The sequence below is a fragment of the Odocoileus virginianus genome, chromosome 7 (genome assembly GCF_023699985.2).
Source record: "Odocoileus virginianus isolate 20LAN1187 ecotype Illinois chromosome 7, Ovbor_1.2, whole genome shotgun sequence".
In the NCBI taxonomy this organism is placed as follows: Eukaryota; Metazoa; Chordata; class Mammalia; order Artiodactyla; family Cervidae; genus Odocoileus; species Odocoileus virginianus.
In genome coordinates this window covers 43,995,941-44,009,252 of record NC_069680.1, presented here as the reverse complement: position 1 = coordinate 44,009,252, position 13,312 = coordinate 43,995,941, and the positions used below count along the sequence as shown (strand labels likewise).

Here is a 13,312-nt window from a genome sequence, read left to right as displayed (position 1 = left end):
GTCTGCTTGTGAGGTGGGACATGGAGGCCAGTACATCATAATGAAATGCTGAGAGAGTCTTTTTATTTTATAGGATTTATTTGGGGTCAAAGAATTTTTTCCACAGAGTGCGTTTTTGAAGTGGCTGAGTACACGTGTTTGCACTCATGTCATTCTGAAGGAGCTTTGCGGAAATATCTTTTTTGTTCTGTGTGGATTTAATGAGAGAAATTTGAATATGGTATGTATGTTTACAGTAACACTTGCTTTAAACTTTCAGTGATTTTATTTTATCTGTGAATATGTGCCTTTGTGTTGGAGGATGTGGGAGAGGCAGGAGTGACCTCAGTAGAGCTCTCAAGAATCTCATTTCAGAGGCACAAGAATCCACCTTGGCAAGTCTTGAAACAGCATCTGTGGCTAGCCTCTGGCCAGCGCTTGTCAGTTTTCTACATTGCACCTGTGTGAAAACTGTGCAGTGAGGAGATTGGTCATCATTTAAATTCTGATATTTATATTTTCTAAGGAATTTTTTCTTTAAAATAATAGACACATTTAGGAGTGTTTAAATTTTGGAATGTGCATTGACACACAAACACCCATTTATAAACGTTTACTTATTTATTTTATAAAATGTAAACCCTTGGCCAGCAAGGTGCTGATGTATGGTAATTACCAATTACATTTGTAATTTGTTGTGTTGTAGTCTGAGAATAAGTTTTAAAATTCTGAAATGAAGGCTCTAGGAAATGTTTAAGGGATGTTGATTTTTCTTGTTTCTGATGAATAAAAAGCAAGGTGTGATTGTCATAGAAAACTTTGGAAATTCAGAAAAACATGCAGAAGAAAACAGAAATGACCAGTAATCTCAGCTGGTACAGCCCCACAGTTACTGTGTTACTGTTATTTCCTTTGTGTGTGTGTGGTTATACACATTTTTATAGGATGTATTAATATTTGTGGTCAAAGAATTTTTTCCGGCTCTCAAGCTCATGTATTTGAGGTTATGGCTCTGTAGTTTTAATGCTTCCCAGTGTAAACTATGTTTATTATCAATGCCTCCTTCATGCTATTTTCATTCTTTATTCCCACATATTTATTTTGCAGTCTAGAGTGCCTGTGTATGCAACACACAATCCTGCCGGAACTTCTGTGCAAAACATGATACACTGGAGCCAGGTAGGCATTTCAGGAGCGTGGTGGGAGGTTGTAGAAAATCAGCTTTGGAAAGTTCTGTGCATTCCAAGAAACAGAAAATCTGCTCACACATCTGGGCTGCCTTCCTTCCAGTGCCCTGGGCTCTTGTCACTGTTGTCTGTGTTATCCTTCCTCGGGCAGACTGCATTACATGCAAATTCACCAAACAGCTATTGAGGGTTTCCCTGGTGGCTCAGTGGTAAAGAATCCGCCTGCTGTTGCAGGAGACACAGGTTCGATCCCTGAGTTGGGAAGATCCCCTGGAGGAGGGCATGGCAACCCACTTCAATATTCTTGCCTGGAGGACCCCCATAGACAGACAAGCCTGCTGGGCTACAGTCCCCTGGGTCACAAAAGTCGGACACGACTGAGCGACTAAGCACACGGAGCATTTCAGCATTAACCCATGAACACAGTTTATCTGAAACATCAGTGGATGAGCAGCTAAATCAATCATGGATATAAATGAGTCACTGAGTTTTAATATAGAGTTTTGATTGTATGATCGCATATCACAAAAATATGCATGTTTATTCTAGAAAATGTATAAATTACATATGGCTATAATAATAAAGTTTCTTTTAAGGTGAAAGATAATATCATTCTGTAATCCCCCACAGAGAAAATGTACATGCAGGAATATGAAATGTCTCTGCATTGTACCATTTCTGGCTGCATATCATTTCAGAAAGTAGTAAAGATATAGATAGAAATCATAATTATAGAAATAGATTGATTTATTTTCTTCTTACTCTCTTATAGCTTGATTTTTTTCCCACCTGACAATATGCCAAGGACTTATTTCTACCTTGGGGCATGTTTTTTTGTACAGTTTTCCCCCCAGACTCTTTTAAAATATGAAATAACTCACCATTTAAGTACCAAACCAAGATGCAGTGGGTGTCTTGGATAGCGGTTTCCAAACATCTGGCAGTCACTGCCTGCATCAGAATCATGTGAGTTGCCTTTAAAAATACACGTTTTAATAGAATACTGTTTTTAAAAAATAAAGTGGATTAGGTTTGTCGTAGAGCTTTTGGATTAGCTGGGTTTACCAGGTGGCTCAGTGGTAAAGAATTCACCTGCTAATGTGGGAGACACAGGTTCAATCCCTGGGTTGGGAAGATCTGCTGGAGAAATGAATGGAAACCCACTGCAGTGTTGTTGCCTGGAAAATCCCATGGACAGAGGAGCCTGGCAGGCCACAGTGCATGGGGTCACAAAGAGTCGGACATGACAGATCACACTTGGACATTGGATTAACTACAATCCAGGCTTTTGAACTTGTACTCATTTCACATCCTAGCAAGGTAATGCTCAAAATTCTTCAAGCTAGGCTTCATTAGTACATGAATCAAGAACTTCCAGATGTACAAACTAAATTTATAAAAGGCAGAGGAACCAGAGATCAAATTGCTGGCATCCATTGGATCAGAAAAATCAAGGAAATTCCAGAGAAACATCTACTTCTACTTCATTGACTGCACTTAAGTGCGGACTGTGTGACTGTGTGGATCACAACAAACTGTGGAAAATTCTTCAAGAGATGGGAACACCAGACCACCTTACCTGCCTCCTGAGAAACCTGTATGCAGGTCCAGAAGCAACAGTTAGAATCGGACATGGAACAACAGACTGGTTCCAAATTGGGAAAGGAGTACGATAAGGCTGTATATTGTCTGCTTGTTTAACTTATATGCAGAGTACATCATGCAAAATGCCAGATTGCATGAATCACAAGCTGAAATCAAGATTGCTGGGAGAAATATCAACAACATCAGATATGCAGATGATACCACTCTAATGGCAGAAAGTGAAGAGGAACTAAAGAGCCTTTTGAGGAAGGTGAAAGAGGAGAGTGAAAAAGCCAGCTTAGAACTCAGCTTTCAAAAAATTAAGATCCTGGCATCCAGTCCCATCACTTCATGGCAAACAGATAGGGAAAAAGTGGAAGCAGTGGTAGATTTTATTTTCTTGGGCTCCAGAATCACTGCTGTGGGTGGTGACTACAGCCTCAAAATTAAGAGATACTTGCTCCTTAGAAAGAAAGCTATGACCAACTTAGACAGCATATTAAAAAACAGAGACATCACTTTACTAACAATGGTCCATCTAGTCAAAGCTATGATTTTTTCCAGTAGTCATGTACGGATGTGAGAGTTGGACCATAAAGAAGGCTGACTGCCGAAGAATTGATGCTTTGAACTGTGGTGCTGGAGAAAACTCTATGAGTCCCTTGGACAGCAAGAAGCTCAAGCCAGTCAATCATAAAGGCAATCAACCCTGAACATTCATTGGAAGGACTAATGCTGAAGCTCCAGTACTTTGGCCACCTGTTGTGAAGAGCCAGTTCATTGAAAAAGACCCTGATGCTGGGAAAGATTGAAGGAAGGCAGGAGGAGAAGTGGGCAACAGAGGATAAAATGGTTGGATGGCATCACCAATTCAGTGGACATGAGCTTGAACAAAGTCCGGGAGATAGTGAAGGACAGGGAAGCCTGACATGCTGCATTCTGTGCGTTTGCAAAGAGTTGGACCTGACTTAATGACAACAACAACAATTCTTTAAAACACAAACACTCCTGTGTCCCATCCCTAGAGATTACAGTTCCTTTGGACTGAAAAGGCTAAACTTTTGTTTTTAAAAAACAACTTTATTGAGGTATAAGTGACATACAATATTTAAAGTGTACAATGTAGTCTGTTTTGCCATATACACCTGCAAAAGAATCACCACAGTCAAGACAATAAACATGTCTATCAGCCCCAGAGGCCCCTGTTAACACCCACTCCCAGAGCCTACTCAAACTCATGTCCGTTGAGTTAGTGATGCCATCCAACCATCCCATCCTCTGTCAGCCCCTTCTCCTGCCTTTAATTTTTCCCAGCATCAGGGTCTTTTCCAATGAGTCAGGTCTTCACATGAGGTGGTTAAAGTATTGGAGTTTCAGCTTGAGCATCAGTCCTTCCAATGAATATTCAGGGTTGATTTCCTTCAGGATGGACTGCCTTTGGTGCCGAGTGGTGAGAATTTAAATATTGTTTAAAAATTCTGCCCATTAGATTCTACTATTCAACAGGATTTGGGACCCGTTGCTTCAGGACATTACTGGCACGTTCATGCCCCAGGAACCCTGGCTGGTGGGAGTGCCATGGTTCACCTCCCCTTGGGCTTGTCCCTACAAACCAGGCGGTATGGGGCGTGAGGCTTTTAGCACCATGGTGACTGTGAGGCCCAGTGCTAAGCATCAGTGACTCGGTGTCAGAGTCTGGCTTAGAAGAGAGGCATCTGCAAGGCAGGGAGCTTGTGACAGGCAGAAGAGCACACACTCACCTCTGAAGTAATGTCCTACAACCTTCAAAAGTCCTCAGATGTTCACTGCTAAGTGTCCATTCAGGCCCCTGCTTTTCTCTTCAACCACATCTCTGTGTAGTAGGTGGTTTTCCTTGTATACCCTGCCATCAACATATGCTGATCTGCGTGAGCGTTTCTTCCCTCAACCCTAATGGACATTGTTCAGGAAGGCCCAGCTTTTGTCATCTCAGAGGTCAGCGCTCCCTTGTGCAGGGGATGACTGAGCTGAGCTCAGAGTGTGGCGGCCACGGCTGGCAGATTCCCCCGTTCGCCCCCAAGGTTGGCATTCCTTCATGCTGCACACCTGCCCTGTGTGCTGGATTTGCCTGGAGCTCTTGGACTGGCTGTAAGCCAGGCTCCTGCTCTTGTCTAGCCCTTTTCTCAAACAGCTCGTGGGAGTCAGAGCTGCCGGCTGTGGATATGAGCAGCGCTCTCAGGCCCGGGGGTGACCATGTGGTTTTAGGTCCTGACTGCATTGGAATGTGCCCCAAGAATCTTCCTGAAGTCCAGATTCCCTGCAGAAGGTGGCCCTGCCCTTTGCTCTTCTGTTCCCTGTGTCATCCCTTTGTCAAGAAGAGAGTTGCTTTTTTTGGCCCTTACAGGCCATTGTATTCATAGTACCTTTTGAAATGAATCTTTTGTTTAATTAGCATTCGCTTCTCAGTCATTCTAAACGTAGTTCTTTACTGGATTTTTAAATTGAGCTTAAAATCTTATCCTCTTGTATAAGCCTCATGTGTTTCAGATTTCTTCCAAAATCTCTAATCTCCTTGGTGGCTGTGCCCAGAGCCCAGGTCCTTGCTCCTCTTTGAAGAAGGCAAGTCCTAATGTATCTTTTCAGTGCTGTCCAGAATTACTTGTGTGTGTATTAGTTGCTGAGTCGTATCCGACTCTTCGCGACCCAGTGGGCTGTAGCCCACCAGGCTCCTCTGTCTGTGGCATTATCTAGGCCAGAATACTGGAGTGGGTAGGCTTTCTCTTCTCCAAGGGATCTTTCTGACCCAGGGATTGAACCCAGGTCTCCTGCATTGCAGGCAGATTCTTTACCATCTGAGCCACCCTGGAAGCCCTCAGAATTACTTAGGGCACTCTAAGATAACTTGGGTCCATCCAAGACTTGTTGGGAATCAGAATTCCTGAGGATATGGCCCTGGGATCTGCTTTTTAGTAAGTACCTTGTAAGATCTGATGTTCTCTATTGTTTGAAACCTGCTGCTTAAGAAATATGCATTAGTTAGGCTCCTCAAAACACTGTAGGAGACATTTAGCAATTTTTTATTACATTTATATGTTCATTATGAAATTTTCAAAAATATGTGAGTACAAAGAAGAAAATACATCAGCCATATGTCTACCACCCATGATAACTACTACTAGTATTTGGGTATTATAGGGGAGGTATAATTTTTCCTTTACCCTCTTGGAGTTTCTGACTGGGACTGCTGTGGGACAGATTAACAGGGGTAAAGCATATGGATTTTTTTCTGTGTTCATGGGAGCCCTCACAAGAAAAAATGAAGACCTAAGGAAGTAACTGCTGAAGTGCTAATATACTGGGTTGAACAAAGTGTAGCAGTTGTGGAAAAGTAAGCTATCTGAAGAGACTGACAAGATAGGAGAGTTATTTTTACAAGGTCTGTCTGTATAGATTCCCACAGCCTCCTCTCTTGGGCTCTGGTGTTGTGCATGCTTCTTCCCCCTGATATAGGGAGGGCTTCTTTCACATGCAAGTTTTGTTGTCTCCTTTTAGAAAGAAAAAAGGTCAGTGTCCTCTTTGGCATCTGCTGTTTTCCAAGTGCCTTTAACTCCAAACCATCATTATGCCAAAGCGGCCTGTTTTGGGTTGGCGTGTCCTGAACTCTTTCAGTGTAGTCTTACAATTTTTTGGTATAGTTGTTTCCATTACAAAAGAAGAACTATGCTACATGCACTTTTTAATTATTTTTATTGAATTAAGTAGCATTGTATTTCTTAGGTACAGGCTAAGTTGCTGTATCAGAGACTCTAAAATACAGCATCTAAATAGTTTTCTTCCTCAGAATCCAGTCCAGACATCAGTGGCACGTGGTTGTGGAGGCGGGGGCATGACCGCTCCAGGAAGTCCTGCGGGGACCCAGTGCCCCCTGCAGTGTCGCTCCCCATCTCCGGGACACTGGCCTTTTCTGTCTGGTTGAAACTGGGTCACGTTCATGGCAGTTTCAGCCCACATGAAGGAAGCCCATGAGGGATATTGTTCCTACTCTGGCAGCTAGGTGCTTAGCAAAAAAACCTAGAAATTTTATTACTGAAAGGAAGAAGGCAAGAATGGGTCCTGGGGGGACAAATAGCAGTCTGTGCCATAGTCAAAAATACTTCTCCAGGTCAATAACTACACTTAGAAATATTTGTAACTGAGAAGAGCTTTTTATTGCTTGAATTTATTATTTTTTAAATTATTACAATGATAGTGTTTTTTGGGCAATAAAACATCCTAGGATAAGTATTCTTGAATTAGAGATCTGTTCCTATACCTTAGAGAGATGAGTTTCTTAGGCTATGGTCTTAGTAGACTTAATGACCAGAAGATAAGTATATCTTTAAGACTTACAGATACTTTAGAAAGGTTGACCCTAAGTATAACCATAATGCATGTTCAATTTTATTTTCTGACTTTTCTCCACTTAATATTGTTTATAAACAGTTTTGTCTTTCTATTTTATTATATATACATTCACAACAGTGGCATACTATGTATATATTGTAACATAATATATTTAACTAAGTATCTGTCATTGAATGTTAGCTTATTAACAGATTTTTGTTATTATAAATAATCTTCACATTTCCCATCTTCCAAAATGCCCTTTCGAGACATATGTGAGAAAGGGACAAACTGATGTCTGTCTCCAGGGGCAGAACAACTTGCATTCATATATTTTCACTGACAATGAGAGTTGGGGAACAGATGCACTAACTGGTGCTGTAAATTCATATCTTATTCTCCTTGTGAAATGTGCTTCAGATATTAATATCTGTCATTTGTCATGACAAAAGCAGATGCTAAATATTTCCCCTGTAGTACCTCATCTCACATTGTTTTCTGTTGCATGAAACAGTAGAATTTTATGCAGTTGAGAAGAGCTAAAAACTTCTCCTGGGGTTTCCCTGGTGGCTCAGATGGTAAAGAACCTGCCTGTAATGCAGGAGACCCAGGTTCAATTCCTGGGTCAGGAAGATCCCCTGTAGAAGGGAATGGCTATCCACTCTAGTATTCTCATAAATCAAAAGCAGTTCAGCAGATATCTTTAGATTTTTTCCATTTGCTAGGCACCACCCTCTGGCCAAAATGTGAACAGTTTCCAGTTCATTTAGTTCGCCCATTTTGAATTTGTTTCTCCACATATTTTTAATTGGGCGATATAGAGGAAGTATGAATTTGCATTATTTCAAAATTTATGAATAAGTGACTTTTTATTAATATTTCATATCATGCTATTCAAAATAAGCATACATTTAAATTTTATATATACAACATCATTTCATGGCTCCAATCTCAAGTGGTTAGAAATGTTCTGGTATGCAGTACAGTTTGGTGATTATACTGGTACTGGTACTCAAGAAAAATATTAAATAAAATTATTAAAATGTTAAGGAACATGACTAATCAAATAGAATAGATATAGGAAATATGATGGAGATTGTATGTAATTATATATAAATATATTAACATATATATAAGTATATAGTATTAATATTAGGCTATATATGTTTGCTAATACAATTAATATATTTATATACTAATATAAATATATTTATCCATATACTGCTAAGTCGCTTCAGTTGTGTCCGACTCTGTGCGACCCCATAGATGGCAGCCCACCAGGCTCTGCTGTCCCTGGGATTCTCCAGGCAAGAACACTGGAGTGGGTTGCCATTTCCTTCTCCAATGCATGAAAGTGAAAAGTGAAAGTGAAGTTACTCAGTCGTGTCCGACTCCCAGCGAGTCCATGGACTGCAGCCTACCAGGCTCTCCCGTCCATGCGACTTTCCAGGCAAGAGTATTGGAGTGGGGTCCATTGCCTTCTCCTATTACCCATATATATATACATTCATCATGTTTAAATGTATATTAATCTATATATTATGTGTAATATGTATTCCTTTCCCAAGTAAGATAGTTAACTCTTTAGAAAAGTTTAAGATTCAAATTTCAGTAAGGACATCATCATAAAGTTCATCCAGTGGATGCACTGTTGATCCAGTATCGTTCACAGCACATAAGTGTAGCTGCTTTATTGTGTCATATAATGGCTACTTTCCAATCATACAGTACGAAATTGAGTCATTTAGGAATGAAGAGAAAAATAATGCCATTTTATTTTAAATCAGTTTGGAAATGAACCTGGGTTTCAGTATAAACTTAGGAGCTGGTGATGGACAGGGAAGCCTAGCATGCTGCGGTCCATGGGGTTGCAGAGTTGGACTTGACTGAGTGACTGAACTGAACTAATAAATTTGTTATCTGGGGAGGCGGCTACCTCTTGCAACCTATGATGTTAAATCAAATTTCTGTGTTAGATAACTCTCCCCACCCCCAATTATTTTCTGTCTAGGTTGTTAAATTGCAAAAGTTTCAAGCCTTTGACTTTGGAAGCAGTGCCAAGAATTATTTTCATTACAACCAGGTAAAGTCTTCAAAGTCTTCAGAATTTAAATGGGCGCTGAAAACTCATCAAAGAAGCCAGCCTGAGTTATGAGAATTTTGGCTGGGCTCAGGCGCTGGGGAAATGTCCAAGAGGGTTGACTAGGTAGCCTTTGTTTTCTCCTAGTCAATTCTAGAACAGCCTCAGCTTCCTGGTTCATTCTTTGGGCATTGTCCTTTCTCTGGCTCTACGTGTGCAACCGTCTTTCTCATATGTCATGGATAGTGATCAGGCACAGATATTAGAGTCAGACAAATCTAGGACTGTTAGCTGGTGGCTGGTGGTGGTGGGGGTATTTGGCCAAATTACATTGCCTAAACCTTTTCTTCCATATACAAATAAATTGACCTGTTTTTTTGAGTGCTAAGGAGTCTAAAGTGTGAGGCCCTATGCCCATGTTTTTCTTACTTAATTCTCAGAATATCTGTGTGACATAGATGTTATTATTATTATTAAAGTGAAAGAAACTGAGACTTAGAGAATTTCTATGACTGTGTCACACCCCAGAGGGAGGAGAGGTTTAGGGTATGACTCCAAAATCCCTTCCAAACCACTTGGTTTGGTTTTGCGGTTTGGCATAAACCACCTGGGAGAATTATGCCTTCCTCCCAGGGATGTTACCAGCAAAGGGTAACAATTCGATAGCCAGCAGTCATTATAGTATTTTTGTCTTCTGGGTTAGGCTTCTTTTTTGATCTGGCAGTAGTAAGTTAAAAAGTAACCTGAGAGCAGTTTTAAAAATTTAGTCTTTTATTCTTGGATCAGATTTTCTAATCAGTGTTTTCAGGGGATTGTGTTTTTGTCAATTAAAACAACAGAGACAGAGCTTTCTGTGGGTTTTTGTTACAGAGTTTCCCTCCCCTTTACAATGTGAAAGACATGCTGGTGCAGACTGCTGTCTGGAGCGGAGGTCGGGACTGGCTCGCGGACGACAAGGACGTCGCCCTCTTACAGATGCAGATCTCCAACCTGGTGTACCACAAGCGCATTCCTGAGTGGGATCATCTTGACTTTATCTGGGGCTTGGATGCCCCGTGGAGACTCTATAATGAAATTATAAATCTAATGAGGAAGTACCATTGAACACTAGACTGGAGACATTTACTGTCAAGTCATGTTAAGTGTGTTCGCTTAATTTCTCCAAAATACTCGTTTTCCTTTCCCAGGCCTTTTATATTTTTATAACCAAGGAAATTATTCTGTTGAAGATGCCTGATTCTCTCCAGTTAGGATCAGAAATGCTTTTGCTTTTTTCATTTAATCATGGCCGAATACAAAGGTGGTGCCTCAACCAGTCTTAAAAATGACACTGATTCATAAGCGATCATGACCATTCCACTTATCCTTACAATTTAGAATATACTGTATTGCCTTTTTACTCTCAATACAGGACACATTGACCCATGTTGGAATATTCAGGATGCCTTGTTCATCAGTAAACAATCTGACACAGACTTGAAAGAAGCTCAGTGTATAAGTACCCAGTTCTTACCTGCTTGCCTTAAAGGGGCTCTCGATCAAATGGCCTTGTATTTAGAGATCTAAGTGACACCTCCTCATGCTCTCATGTAGTAGGTATGAAATCAACTTCAGTGACACCTCTGCAGTGCCGGTTATAATGACCCTATGATGAATTTTATCAAGCCTAATTGCGAGAGCTGCTATTTAGCAAATGTTTAATTTGCTCAGACTGAGGGAAATAATTTTCTGGAGTCTTCAAAAAATAAATTACATTCATAAAAAAAAAAAATTCATTCATCAACAACAACCACCATCACCACTATACTTGAACTTGACTGATAGATTCAACCACTGATATGCGTGAACTCTTCATTGTATGGCAGGCAATAAATCCACTTGTTTCAGAAGAAAAGTCCTGTGAAGACACGATAGCACTGTTTTTCCAGAAATTACATTGTTCACTTCACTAGCTGCTGGAGCCTGGCAATGGCATGTGTAGAGCAGAAGCCCTGAGGCCACTCAGGTGGAGTGCCCTGCTTCGTTTTCACACAAAAGAAATGTGAATGTGAACATGGTTGTTTTCAGATTAAAACTCAGGGATTTTTTTTTCTTTTGTATGTGTTCAGATTTTTAATACTCCTGATTTGCATACCTATGTCAGGACACCCACGTTCACCTGCTTTTCTTGCAGCCCTGTTTCCTTATAGTGCTGTCAGATGAACAGTGACAATTGCGCTGGTTTTCTGATAGAGCTGCTTTGCGATAATAAACAATACTTGGTATTGGTTAATCTGTGCAGACAACGTGAGACTGCTTTATAACATTCAAATGATCTTATTTCAACTTGTTAATAAAACTCAGCCTCCCAGGCCTGAAGCATTGTGTGCAGCTGTGAGTTTGCCTTTATTTAATAGTCATTCTGGACTCCTTCTTTCAGCAGGACTTATGTTTTCTTTCTTGTCTTTCCCCTCACTCCTTCCTACTCCTCGTAAACCTCATTGATACTGCCCATGAACCTTTGATCCTCTCCCATAGGGAGGAGCATGGTCTTAAACCTAAGGAGTGGGGAGTGGTTTGGAAATCTTCAGGGTCTGCTGAGCGAGGCTGTGAGTGGGGACTAAACCCTGATGAACCCCGTCTGTAGGTAGTGGCTGCAGACGGGACCCTAGATTCAAGCTCTGTTCATCAACCTCTCTCCTTAAACAAATGAAGCAACCAAAGCTAGTAGAGGCAATGTCACAGGGCTCCCAAAACATAGATTTGGGGGTCTAGTGTGATCTCTTTCGCTACTCTGTGAGCTTTAAGGTCTTACCTCTGTATACCTAGAATCTAACACAGCCTGGACTATCAGTGAGTCAATAAATATATGTGGACTGACAGAATGTGTGAAAAATGGCAGACTTGGTCATTGAGCTGAATGAAATTAGATGCACAAGTAACACCTGGAGGGTCTGAAGTGCACTCTGATTTTTCATGGCAAATAAAGTAAAATTGTACAGAAAAGAGTAAAATTGTGTTAGATGTGAAGGATATATGACCCCAGGGGGATGACACTCTTCCTGCTGGCCTTATGTTCCCCTAAAGAAAGAAAACTTTCTCCTTTGACCAAGCAAACTGGTTTGCTGACCAGGTACAAGATCCTTAAGTACAGGGCCAGAAATAGCATAACTATTTTTGTTGTTTCCCACCAGTAGTGAGAGAGAGCTGGCCAGAGAACGGCTTCCGGGTTTTAGGTGATTTGGTTTCCCTTCTTTGGTTGCTATCATGGAGGTCTCCCGGTGAACTTGTGGGGAGTAAATCTGCCACTGCCCAGAACATGAGAGTGAATGAACAGGGCCTAGGTTCTGTAGAGTCCACCTTTTATCGTTTGGCTCTTCACTTCCTTGCCAAAGTTTTCTTTGGGGATTTTTCATCAGTACATGGGCCAAGCCAGAGGTGGAGATGTTGCACGGTGGTTCTTACTACAGCTGAGTTACAGCAGCGTCGCTAACCCCTAGGCCACAGACCGGTACCATCTATGGCCTGTTAGGAACCTGGCCGCACAGTGGAGGTGAGCAGTAGGTGAGTGAGCCGAAGCCTCATCTGTAATTAGAGCTGTTATCCACCACTTGCATTACCTGAGCCTTGCATTATCAGGCTGAGCTCCGCCTCCTGTCAAATCTAGGCGTTCCAACCGGCCTGTGAATTGTGCATGTGAGCAATCTAGGTTTTGTCACTCATGAGAATCTAATGCCCGCTGCTGATCTGAGGTGGAGCTGAGGTGGTGATGCTAATGCTGGAGGGGGCGGCTGCCACTATCTCCCATCACCCCCAGATTGGACTGTCTAGTTGCAGGAAAACAAGCTCAGGGCTCCCACTGATTCTGTGTTATGGTGAGTTGTATAATTATTTTATTATATATTACAATGTAATAATACTAGAAATAAAATGCACAATAAATTAAAGGCTTTTGAATCATCCTAAAACCATCCCCTCACCCCCAGTCTAGGGAAAAATGGTCTTCCATAAAACCAGTCCCCGTGCCAGAAAGACTGGGGGCCATGGTGCATTTGCCTTTGTTGTCAGCCTCTTCCTCCTGATGTGGTCGTGTAGGCTCTTAGATCGTTACAGCCCTACTGTATTCATGCAGCTTTGTTTC

At 41.3% G+C, this 13,312-nt stretch overlaps 1 protein-coding gene across 2 annotated transcripts in view; it reads left to right on the top strand.

The window, feature by feature from the left end:
- The window catches only part of LIPA (lipase A, lysosomal acid type), a 96,421-nt gene extending 84,863 nt beyond the window's left edge, over nt 1–11,558 (top strand). For both annotated transcript variants that reach the window (XM_070470635.1, XM_020914622.2), the window contains exons 7-10: nt 74–220; nt 1,087–1,158; nt 9,124–9,195; nt 10,063–11,558. In XM_070470635.1, coding sequence (XP_070326736.1) covers nt 74–220; nt 1,087–1,158; nt 9,124–9,195; nt 10,063–10,296 — 525 coding nt within the window. In that variant the 3' untranslated portion in view covers nt 10,297–11,558. The remainder of the gene's footprint in view (nt 1–73; nt 221–1,086; nt 1,159–9,123; nt 9,196–10,062) is intronic.
- The last annotated feature ends 1,754 nt before the right edge of the window (nt 11,559–13,312 follow it).